The sequence below is a fragment of the Cyclopterus lumpus genome, chromosome 15, assembly GCF_009769545.1.
Source record: "Cyclopterus lumpus isolate fCycLum1 chromosome 15, fCycLum1.pri, whole genome shotgun sequence".
Classification (NCBI taxonomy): domain Eukaryota; kingdom Metazoa; phylum Chordata; class Actinopteri; order Perciformes; family Cyclopteridae; genus Cyclopterus; species Cyclopterus lumpus.
The window spans coordinates 2123037-2134988 of NC_046980.1; the positions used below are offsets into that span (position 1 = coordinate 2123037).

At 42.5% G+C, this 11952-nt stretch overlaps 1 protein-coding gene across 6 annotated transcripts in view; it reads left to right on the forward strand.

Annotated features, from left to right (window-relative positions):
- The first annotated feature begins 473 nt into the window (after window positions 1–473).
- Window positions 474–11952, forward strand: part of abch1 (ATP-binding cassette, sub-family H, member 1) — a 20882-nt gene continuing 9403 nt past the window's right edge. The window contains exons 1-9 of one of the 6 annotated variants that reach the window (XM_034551585.1): window positions 474–853; window positions 3130–3272; window positions 4586–4745; window positions 6253–6407; window positions 8025–8132; window positions 8802–8895; window positions 10668–10742; window positions 11311–11479; window positions 11595–11691. In XM_034551585.1, the coding sequence (XP_034407476.1) occupies window positions 788–853; window positions 3130–3272; window positions 4586–4745; window positions 6253–6407; window positions 8025–8132; window positions 8802–8895; window positions 10668–10742; window positions 11311–11479; window positions 11595–11691 (1067 nt within the window). In that variant the 5' untranslated portion in view covers window positions 474–787. Of the gene's footprint in view, window positions 854–1177; window positions 1388–1975; window positions 2040–2663; window positions 3273–4585; window positions 4746–6252; window positions 6408–8024; window positions 8133–8801; window positions 8896–10667; window positions 10743–11310; window positions 11480–11594; window positions 11692–11952 lie in introns of those variants that run through there. The other 5 variants (XM_034551587.1, XM_034551588.1, XM_034551589.1 and 2 more) reach the window with 5 other exon arrangements.

Consider the following 11952-nt stretch of genomic DNA (forward strand, 5'->3'; position numbering starts at 1 on the left):
GTCTCCTGTTTGGCCCAGAGTTGTTTGAGGAGGTGGGATCCTATTTTTTCTTGTCTTCTCACTATTTTTGAGCCAGTAAAGCTTATTTAAACAATTTGTGATATTTAATGTTGATATGTCAAAGCCCACATGTATAGCAGGTCAGACTAACTCAAGCCTTGTCTTGTTGCCTAGTGATGAGTCTCTTGTTCTGTGCCTCCACCTGGTGGGTGTTTGTAAGAACTACACCACAATCTCTGAAAAATAATTTCCTCACAAACGTGAAAATAAATAAAATCATAAATAAATAAATATCGATCCTGAATCTTTTCTTGCAGAGTTCTGATGGGAGAAGAAATGTCAACCACACCTTCACACCCTCGGGGAGGGAAGGAGAAATGCAACCGAACAAGAGCTCTGGCATGCCGACACATCTGTGAAGGAATGAGGGGACTGCAGGCTACAAGTCACTCCTCCAGGGTGTTATCTTATAAACAAATCAAATAAGAATACATGACACCAATTTGGCTAATTCATCATTTTTAATAGGATGCTAAACCTCGTCACCATGGCATCATCATCCCCGAGAGGTTAGGTCACGTGGTCTGCAGAATTATTGTTCAATCATACAAGTGAGGATCTCTCTCTCGCTCTTTCTCCCCCTCCCCCCTCTCGTTTTCTCTCTCTCCTGCTGTCTACCCCCCTGGCAGAGACCCTGTCCGCCCTCCTCTTCCTCCTCCTCCTCTTCCTCCTCCTCCTCCTCCTCCTCCTCCTCCTCCTCCTCCTCCTCCTCCTCCTCCCTGCTGCCATGGAGGCTGCCGGTCGGGATGCTGCGATGACCGGTCCTGCAGACTGCACCGAGATGGAGGAACAGGTGAGATGCTTTTTGGATCATTTAGGTCATTTCCAGTCGCCGCTGCAGCAAGATGGAGAGAAAACTCTGCAGGCACATATACGCGCGCGCACATAACACACACACACACACACACACACACACACACACACATACACAGCAACCGCTGTGATGCTGTTTATCTGGGTTTTTGGCACGACGTGCAGCAACATAATCAGTGTACACTGAGATGAAGGGAGGGCGAGCTTTATCGTAACGGGGAGGAGGTATGGCGCCGCGTGCGTCGCCGCTGCCGCTACGTCGCCCTGTGCGACGCGCTGAGGCGAAAGCGCAGCAGCTGGTCGGTTTGCAGGATGTGGGCTACCGAGGCCCAGTTTATAAATAGCAGGACGGAGGCCATTCTTCAACAGTTTGTGTCTCACTCGCCTCGCGCTGCTGCTGCTGCTGCTGCTGCTTCATGCGTCTTGAATCCGGAGAGATTGGAGCGCGCCCGTCGAGCCCGGTTTCTTCCGCTCGGGCGGTGACGCAACTTGGCAACAACTTGGCAGGCGAAAGGTAGGAATCGTTACCGATCAACGGAGAGAGAGAGAGAGAGAGAGAGAGAGAGAGAGAGAGAGAGAGAGAGAGAGAGAGAGAGAGAGAGAGAGAGAGAGAGAGAGAGAGAGAGCTTGTGCGGTCACAATCAGGGGACAGTGTCCATCGGGAGACTCTGCAGAGGCGCAACGTGAGTTTTCTCTACTCACCTGCTGTCATCTACATGCTGGTTGCAGGAGTGAGACATGCAGCTGGAACACATGTCAACATGTCAACATGTCAACAACATTCACAAGTTGTGCAGAGCGTGATTTTATTCAAAAGTAATAATTTCACGACAGGAATCAAGTGAATTGGACAACTTGTTTTTGTGTGCAGAATGAGAAGAGTTAAACCACCTGTCACAGGCTGTAGTGAGGTGTGTGTGTGTGTGTGTGTGTGTGTGTGTGTGTGTGTGTTCAGTGGATATTCTTTAGATGAAAGCATCTGTTCTCCTGCTGCACCCCGGGGAACTGAACCTGTTCTTCCACTCTGCTGTTAGTGGGTGAAGATGTGTCATAAGTTCTTTGTATATATATCGTCAGTCTGTGGACTCACTCATCAGCTGCTCTTCGTCTTCATCAGCTGCTCTTCGTCCTTTTCCACGTTTCTTTAAATATTTGCCTCTGTCAGGGTGAGTGTTTGCTCTGATATATAAATCGGCATTTACAGTCGGTGTGTTTTCCAGACTCGGATGGCTCTCGACCTCCAGCAACCCACCGATTGACAGACAACGTGGGCGGGATCTGTCTTTGTGTACGTTCTGCAGATGTAGGAACTCTGTAATCTGCTCGGTGGAAAATGAGAGATGCTGGATTAAGGGGGAGGGAGTTAGTTGGAGGACCTGGGGGGAAACCCGTGAGCGAAGGCTGTTATTAGAGATTAGAAGGGAAAAGGATTGTTTTCACGACCCAAATACTTTGTCTGCTGCAGCTCCACAAGATGCAAAGAAACCAAAATGAATATCAGAGAGCTGAAGGGCCAGAAGTGAGGTTCATGTTGGACGACTCGGGTCAAAGGGCAAACTAGTTCCTATGTGCTCGTGGTCTGCTCTCTGGCTTACAAAGAAGAATGCTTGTGCATTTTATTTCAGATTTTTTTGCAGAAAATCTTTTATTTGTTGAACCACCTGATGGAGCTACAAACAAGTGAGTCAGGAGGCCGAGCGTGCTTTCATTTATGGTTTCTCACCCATAAAGTGCAACTTCCTCTCTGTTCTCGGGAGTGTTTGCCGATGTGTTGAGAAGGTTCATTTATTGTCATCGTACGACAGGGAAACATGCAGTTTGTATAGTCCCGTTTTATGTATACAGGGACGTGTACAACGTCGTTGTACAGTTCAGGTCTCTTTACCGCAGTGATGTTGTCTTATACGCTTTACTCCACAACCTAAAACGTGTTTTAATATCATTTTTTAAAATGTTTGTCAAACTGAAATTATTTGACTGATATTTCCTCGTATAAAAACCCCAAATTTGTCTTCGTTCCTGTAAACAATGTTTTCATGTTCAGCGTCAGAAATATCTTCTTTACTTTTCCTCCAAAGATGCATCTTAATGAACAGCTCACCTTCATAACCTCATGAGCATATGTGATGATACTATATGTGCATTCTGATGTCTCTCCGTCGGCCCTCGCGAGCTCTTGAACGTCACGCGTGTGTTTCCCTTCATTTGGGGAAGTCTGCAGACGGGTCACGAGGATTGTGTCGTCCTCTCTTCCAGCACAAAGTGGGGAACATGACGGTGGACTTGGAGGCGCCCGCCTCGCCGGAGGCCTCCGCCATCCGGTGCCGAGACGTGTGCCGGTCCTACGGCAAGATGAAGGTCCTCAGCAGCCTCAACCTGACTGTACCGCAGGGACACATGTGAGTCTTTATTCCACCTTGTGCTTGGACTTAAACTGGTTTCTTTTGGTCAATTAAAACAAATTATTATAACAGTGGATAAAAGAATCAGGGTAAGTAGAGACCAGAAGAAAAAGATGCCAGTTAAACCTCACAACCACCTTTTAATACGTTATACGTAATAAGTTGTATTTTATACTTCCACCTCTCCCCTTTACGGCACTAAACAAGCACAAGCAATGGACTTAGACCCTCTCTTCCCAGTCAGAAAACTAGGTCATCACACTGGGTTGAGCTGAAACCAGTCTGGGTAAATAAGGGATACATAAAGTCAAAAGACAACAAGCATTCACACTTCTCTAACAGGTTGTAAATGTGCAGAATGCAGAATTAATGTGCAGAATTACATGCACATTACATTACATGTCATTTAGCTGAAGCTTTTATCCAAAGCGACTTACAATTATGTTACATTCATACACCGTAGACACAGCTACAATTCAGGGTTAAGTGTCTTGCTCAAGGACACATGGACTAGGGCGGGGATTGAACCACCAACCTCCCTGGTTGAAAGACGGACCTGCTAACCACTGACCCACAGTCGCACATTTCTATTTCATTTATTTCATGCAAAACGCAACCAGAATTTCACGCGACAACCTTTTTAATATTTTTTTCTCTCTCTCTCGTTGCCTCAAAAAGTGGAGAAAAGTCTCGGCTCAGTGACGTGAATCCCTTTTCTTCCTTTTTGAAGTTTGAAGTTTTCTTCAAGAATTGAAAACACAAATGCAGCTCAGTACACAAGATAACTCAAGATAACTATTAGTGTGACTCCGGCTGTAACAAGTAAACTGTGGTTCCTTGTTTGGTTTAGTTTGACAGTAACTTACACAACCTGTGTCGCTCTGCCTCCATTGTTGGGCTTTTTAATCTTATTTAGTCATCTGCTTGTGTTTTTGGGCGTATCGTTGACAGTATCTGCTTCCTCTTTTGGAAACACTGATGAGGAACTCTTTGAGCTCCTTCCACGTCAACAGAAGTGAAAGTTGCTCTTTTCATTCCACATTTGCAAAGATTGGACGTCGTAGTTGTACAACATCTGCTCATAAATCCACAAATAAATCTGCAACTAACATTTATTTTTCATTGTCAAGCAGTTTGTTCGTTAATTTCTCCATCAATCGTTTAAAATCAATCGTCTCCCAAAAGCCCAAGATGACACACCTAAAATGTCAACTCCAAAGTGTTTTAGATTACCAGAAGAATGTTCACTTTGAAGCTATAAACAAACTTAAACTCTCACAGATTAGTTGTAAAACGGTTCTGTGTTGCAGTTACGGCCTGCTGGGGCCCAGCGGGTGTGGGAAGACCACGCTGCTGAAATGCATTGTGGGAAGTCTGAAAATCTCGCGGGGTCACATCTCCGTGTTGGGGAAGCCGCCCGCGTACCCGGGACACGACGTGCCGGGGAAGATGGTCGGGTACATGCCGCAGGTAAACAACACATCTTTATTATTGTTTGTCTTAAAATTTAAAAAAAAAATCTAAATAATATTTGTAAATAAAAATGAAATGAATACATTTAAAAATTATACAAAAATAATAATAAAACAACATTTTTAATTAATAACAAAAATAAATGTAATAACACTTTAAAAAAAAAAAAAATTATAAAAAAATAATAACACATTACGAAATAAAAAAATATGAATAAAAAATCATCTTTATACATACATAACAACACATATAGAGATAAAAAAAAATACAGCGTGTCCTGGGTCTTCCCCGGGACCTCCTCCCAGTTGGACGTGCCTGGAAAACCTCTAAGGGTTCGGGCATCTAATTCAGATTGAAAATGGGAACCAGCACCCCGGTCTGCAGTCCATGGGCACTGTTCCCGACCCCCATGCGACATTCCACCCCCGGTTCCTTGCCACAAAAGGGGCTTTTTTACATCCATAGCGGCCTCTGCCAGGGATATGGGTGAAGTCCGTCAGGGTTTTCTGAACCGCTCTTAGTCTGGGCTCTCTCCCAAGACCTGTTGCCATGGGAGACCCTACCAGAGGCTAATGCCCCAGACAACATGGTTCCCAGGATCCCTGAGCCTCTCAAACTCCTCCACCACGCTGAGGTGGCGATTCGTGGAGCAGAATAATAATAATATGACAAATTACAAAATAAAAGAAATTAAATTTTAAAAAAAAAATGTATATATATATACACGAAAAGTTTTACAAAATTAAAAATGACACAAAATATTTTAATAATAAAAAGAAAAAATATATAACAAATTTTAAAAAACAATAAAAAGTAATCTTTATATATATTTAAAAAAGTATCCAGATTGAAAAATAAAATAAAAAAATGTTTTGATAAAAAAATAAAACATACATTAAATAATGCAAAAGAAAATGAAAGAAAGCCATTCAAGGATTTTTTTGTCGCAGCTCTCTGTCACCATCAATTAGTCCGCCATTCATTGCTCAGGCTCTTCTTCACTGAGCCTTCATACCTGTTGAGGCCGATAACACACTTGAGTCCTCCGCCATGTGAAACCCTCGGTGTCACCTTCGTCCCCCTGAGAGTGGAGGAAAGGTGACTCCTCGTCTGTCTGAACTTTGCCTCGAGGTGTCACAATGCAGAGGAATTCATTGACTTGTTTTGACTCTTTGATTTTACATAATATATCTCAGTCCTTTGTCGAGTCATGATGATGAAAATGTGCTGAAATCTCTTTAAATGGCATAATCATTGTATCTAAAAATAATTTAAAAAAAAAAAAAATCTTTTTGGGGTGAAAAACAAACAATCTGAATAAAATAATTGATAAAAACATATTTTTAAAACATTGTGAGTCTGTTTTTTTTCAATTCAAATCGACTTTTTTCATCAGTCAGCCGATATTTTCCACTGAGCACTCCACAGCACTTTCCTGTTACTCAAAACATATACTTACATTTAAATTATTTTAAAAACTAAACCCTCACTGTGCGTTGAACAGGAGCTGGCGCTGTACAACGAGTTCACCATCAGCGACACGCTGACCTTCTTCGGCCGCGTCCACGGCCTGACGGCGAAGGAAACCCGGGCGCGCATGGACTTCCTGGTGGACTTCCTGGACCTACCTCAGAAGCACAGCCTGGTCCGAAATCTCAGGTAAGAAAACAAACAGCCAGCGTGGAGGAGAAGGAAGTTTAAAAAAGGCAGAAGAGCTCGTTGTTTCTTTGGAGAAACACCTGAAGCCGCTTGCTGCAGGTGAACGTTGGACAGTTTGGAGATACTAAAATAAAACTTCTATCCCCTGAATGATGTACAGAAGTTATTTTATTGAAAAAATAAAGGGCTCGTTATTTTTTTTGTAAAACACAAACAGATTCAGGTTTGGGAGTTAATACAATGCAATACATCCCCAAATACAGCCGGTTTATGACGTGAGTCTGCAGTCGCTCGTGGACTTTGACACCTGAATCCCCTAAATTACCGTGCACACACACACACACACACACACACACACACACACACAGGTTTCAAACCCAGTGGCTAAAAAACTGTAAAACACAAGCAAAAGTACATAAAGAGACAGTGTCCCATTTATATTATATAATCACCATGGAAACACTGTTATGTTTGCATCACATTTGATTGATGGTTTCAAACCCGCCTCATTTGTCACAAAATTAAAATCTCCATTAAGGATTTCAATAGACACCACAATAACTAAATAAACAAACGTTTTACTTCAATAATAGAAAATAAGTGACTTGTCTTGTAACTCTTTTACCAAAATAAAGCGCTGCTTGGCAGTTTGTGATTATTGTCCCACCAAAACAAAATGCTGATATCTGCAGAGGCTCGTTTTCTGCTTCCTGCTCAAAGCTCAACGTTCAAAATCTCCACAGAGACGGTTTCTCCCGTTGTTGTATCCTCAGTTTCACAGAACAAAAGCCATAAAAGGAAAACGATCAAGCGGTACTAATTAAAAATAGAATATTTGGCATTTCACCAAATATTTATGTCTCAGCTTTAAAGTTATTTTTTGAAAGAATGTCTTTATTTAGTCTTTATGTGACTGGAACAACAAAGATTATCTTGGAATGTTGTCCCAGCATATTGTATATAAAATATATATATATATATATAAAAAAAGAAAAAAAAATTTCATATATATATATATATATATATATATAAGAAATATATATATATATATAAAATAAATATATATATATATATATAAAATATATATATATATATAAAATAAATATATATATTAAAATATATATATATATATATATATATAAAAAGAAATATATGTATATATTTATTTATTTATTTATTTTTAGTGACGAATCAGGGCGGTGACCAGAGACGCTGATTATTGTTCCTCGGATAATAAATAAAAAAATATATTTAAATTGTATTGTGTCAGATTCGTCACAAAGACCCTTCATGTACTACTTACGTCGCGTCCCAGAGCGGATAACTAATGACGCCGAGGAGGACCCGCTGTGAAAAGGTGTGTTTGGGTTTGGAAAGACGATCCTGTGACTCACCGCTTGTTGAAACTGTTGCGACATCACATGACAGACATTCCTGGTATGAAAACAACACCGCGTGCGTCCTCACCTGTCGAGCTGTCTTGTATCTTTACTGTAGGATCGACCAGCTGACGTGTGAAACATTAAAACATACCAATATCGATTTAATAAGGTTATAAGGTCTACCGTCCCCTCCGCCTCGGTTGACCTTTGACCCCTCTCCGTTTCCTGTTCACAGCGGCGGGCAGAAGCGACGGGTGTCTCTCGGCGCGGCTCTGCTGCAGAACCCCGAGCTGCTGATCCTGGACGAGCCGACCGTGGGAGTGGACCCCGTCCTCAGGGCGAAGTATGCAAAACGTCTTCGTCCAAAACGTTTATTTACTGTCGGTGTTGCGCAACGAAACGCAGCTGAAGTAGTGAACACATCAAAAGACCCGTTAAACATGAATCTAAATTTACACGAGTGATTGTTGTCTGGATTATTATGTCCTGAGGCTTCCTCACAATTTGTTTTTATTCTATTTTTAAAATGTTCACGTCATCTTTTGACTCTCAAAGTAATGATTGACAGACAAGACGGCAATCAGCAGGATCTGAAGCAGGCGACTTTTCACTTTATTGACTGGGAAAATAAAATAAAAAGCGAGTTTGCGGCGGTTTCAATGAGGTCGTAACATCTTATCACGACTGTAACGTGTCCCTAAAAACAAGGAAATGAAAATTATCAATAACAACAGCTTTTTATATCAATATATCACCTTTACTAGCGACAGGAGTCCATATGGCTTTCCTGGTAATTAATTTGTCTGCTCTTCACCTGATTGTTTTCCAAACTATTAAACTATATTAAACTATTCAGAAAGCAGAAGAATATGCAGCACAGTGTGTCTAATGTTGTAAAATACCTGTTCTCCTCTAACGACGTGCACGTCTCTAACTCGTGTAAATATAAATAAATATAATCTTCTCTGATGATGCTGCAGCCGCAGATCTTTTGTTTCCTCCTCCTCTCTAGAATCTGGCAGCACCTGGTGGAGATCGTGAAGACGGGGAAAGTGTCCGTCATCATCACCACGCACTACATCGAGGAGGCCAGGCAAGCCAACGTGGTGAGAGTGCACGCACGCACGCACACACACACGCACACGCACGCGCACACACACACACAATAATCCACACAAACAGGAGAACAATGAGTGCATTGATATATCTGCACTGCGCCGACTTTTCAAATGGATTTATTCTTTATTGGTTTTAACAGGACGGAATTTTTTTTCTCACTATTATTATTATTAGTTTAATTCTAAGTAATGCTTAAGTTGGATTGCTTGTTGAACACTGGGGCTGAACACACACACACACACACACTTGTTGAACACTGGGGCTGAACACACACACACACACACACTTGTTGAACACTGGGGCTGAACACACACACACACACACTTGTTGAACACTGGGGCTGAACACACACACACACACACACTTGTTGAACACTGGGGCTGAACACACACACACACACACACTTGTTGAACACTGGGGCTGAACACACACACACACACACACTTGTTGAACACTGGGGCTGAACACACACACACACACTTGTTGAACACTGGGGCTGAACACACAGACACACACACACACACACACACACTTGTTGAACACTGGGGCTTAACACACACACACACACGCACACACACACTTGTTGAACACTGGGGCTGAACACACACACACACACACACTTGTTGAACACTGGGGCTTAACACACACACACACACTTGTTGAACACTGGGGCTGAACACACACACACACACACTTGCTGAACACTGGGGCTTAACACACACACACACACACACACTTGCTGAACACTGGGGCTTAACACACACACACACACACACTTGCTGAACACTGGGGCTTAACACATACACACACACACACACTTGCTGAACACTGGGGCTTAACACACACACACACACACACACTTGCTGAACACTGGGGCTTAACACACACACACACACACACACACTTGCTGAACACTGGGGCTTAACACATACACACACACACACACTTGCTGAACACTGGGGCTTAACACACACACACACACACACTTGTTGAACACTGGGGCTGAACACACACACACACACTTGTTGAACACTGGGGCTGAACACACAGACACACACACACACACACACACACTTGTTGAACACTGGGGCTTAACACACACACACACACTTGTTGAACACTGGGGCTGAACACACACACACACACTTGTTGAACACTGGGGCTGAACACACAGACACACACACACACACACACACACACACACTTGCTGAACACTGGGGCTTAACACACACAATGAGCCTCTAGACCCACATTGTTCACAGTGTGTCTGAATCCAGTCCATAAACCCAGTTATTGTTTCGCCACTAATCGACTTTGACTATTAAGTCCTTTGTGACTTTGGGCTGTGGATTTATTTATTTAAAGTTTTTTAAAGGTGTAGTTTGCTTTCTCCTGGGATTATATTAAAATATATATATATTTCTCTCATGTACAATAATAAGGACTGAGAAAAATGATTACTAGCTCTACTCCCTTTTTTGTGAAAAATGGGGGCTTTCCTCACCTGGCACTTTGTGCTCATATAAATATCAAAATATTATTATTATTATTATTATAATAATACAATAATCTGAGTGTTGTTGGACTAATCTTGTGGATATAAATGACTAGATGTAGTTGCCTTTACTGTGTGTTTTTTGTTCATGTCCCATTCTATTTTGGTTTTGCATCTCTTCTAATTCAGAGGATGAAATGTGTGTTATCCATAAATAAATATGGAAGTATAACCCAACCAACGTCCTCCTCCCCGTTCCTCCAGGTGGGCCTCATGAGGAACGGGCGCTTGCTGGCTGAAGGACCTCCAGACGCCGTCATGAAGCAGCACAATGCAACAGTGAGTCCTCGTCGAAGCCACGAGCACCCAAGGGTGCTGCTACTCAGGACAGGGAGCGTGTTCATAATGAACTTTATAGCTTTATATCCAGTTTCACACTACAGGTGTCAAAGAGGAAGACTGATAATATCAGAACGGAGATATCAGCTCGTCTGAAATTAGAACATAATGTTAGAACATCTAATAAAAGATGTGATGTTTCCTCCTGCATCAGAAGAAGTGAAAGAACTGCGTCAGGAGAATGTATGATGCATTTTAAAGCAGTTTAATGCGGTTTAATGCGGTTTAAGACGTTTTTATAGCCGGATAAGAGCCCAAAAAGAAGTCTAAATACTTGTCTTTGGTTGTCATGGCCTAAATATCCCATGTTGACCCGTCTGTGTTTGTAGGGACTGAAACTCTTGTAGGTGAAACTGCGCCACTGGAGCTTTTCTTCTCAAGCTGCACAAAAAAAAAAGTTATTAAAAACAAACAAACAAATAAAAACAAAAGTTAAAGTTTAAAAAAAGAGTTTAAATTAAGCGAGAATAGAAGCACGCGTGTGTTGACCCCGCGTGACCTTCTGCAGACCCTGGAGCACGCCTTCCTGCAGCTGTGCGAGACGTCGGACCAGGTGGGCTCCAAGCCGGGGTCCAGCCCCCCGGGGGGGCCGCTGGGGAACAGCCTGTCCTTCGAGAGCGGCCGGGACGAGAGCCGGCCGATTCTGGCGGTCGGACCGGAAGCCCCGACGTATTCAGGTACCGGTTTTTTTTTAAAAAACACGGAGGTCATCACTTCATCTCAGAGCACATTTTTAATTTCTTGCAGAGCGACACGTATAAACATATTTATTCTCTGTGTTGGCGAGCTCAGCGGACTGGAAGGTGAGAGCCCGGCACGTTGTTCCCAAGTGGAGGAACATCTCGGCCCTGATGATCAAGACCTTGGTGCGGATGAAGAGGATGCCGGGGTACGTTTCCGTCTGGGTCGGGACCGCCTGGAGGGATTATCTTTTTCTTTTTATTGTCATATAGATCCAGGTAGTTTTATACAGAACTGCATTCATTGGTTTTGTCCACAAAAAAGATGTAAAATCATCAAATCCTCCCGTTGAAGAAGCTGCAAACACTTGATTTTCTTGCATTTTAATGCACAAAAAATAAAAGACACTTTGATGATGACTAAAGCGTTGAAGCAATGGAAGCTTTCTATGTGCTTTCACTCCTTTTTT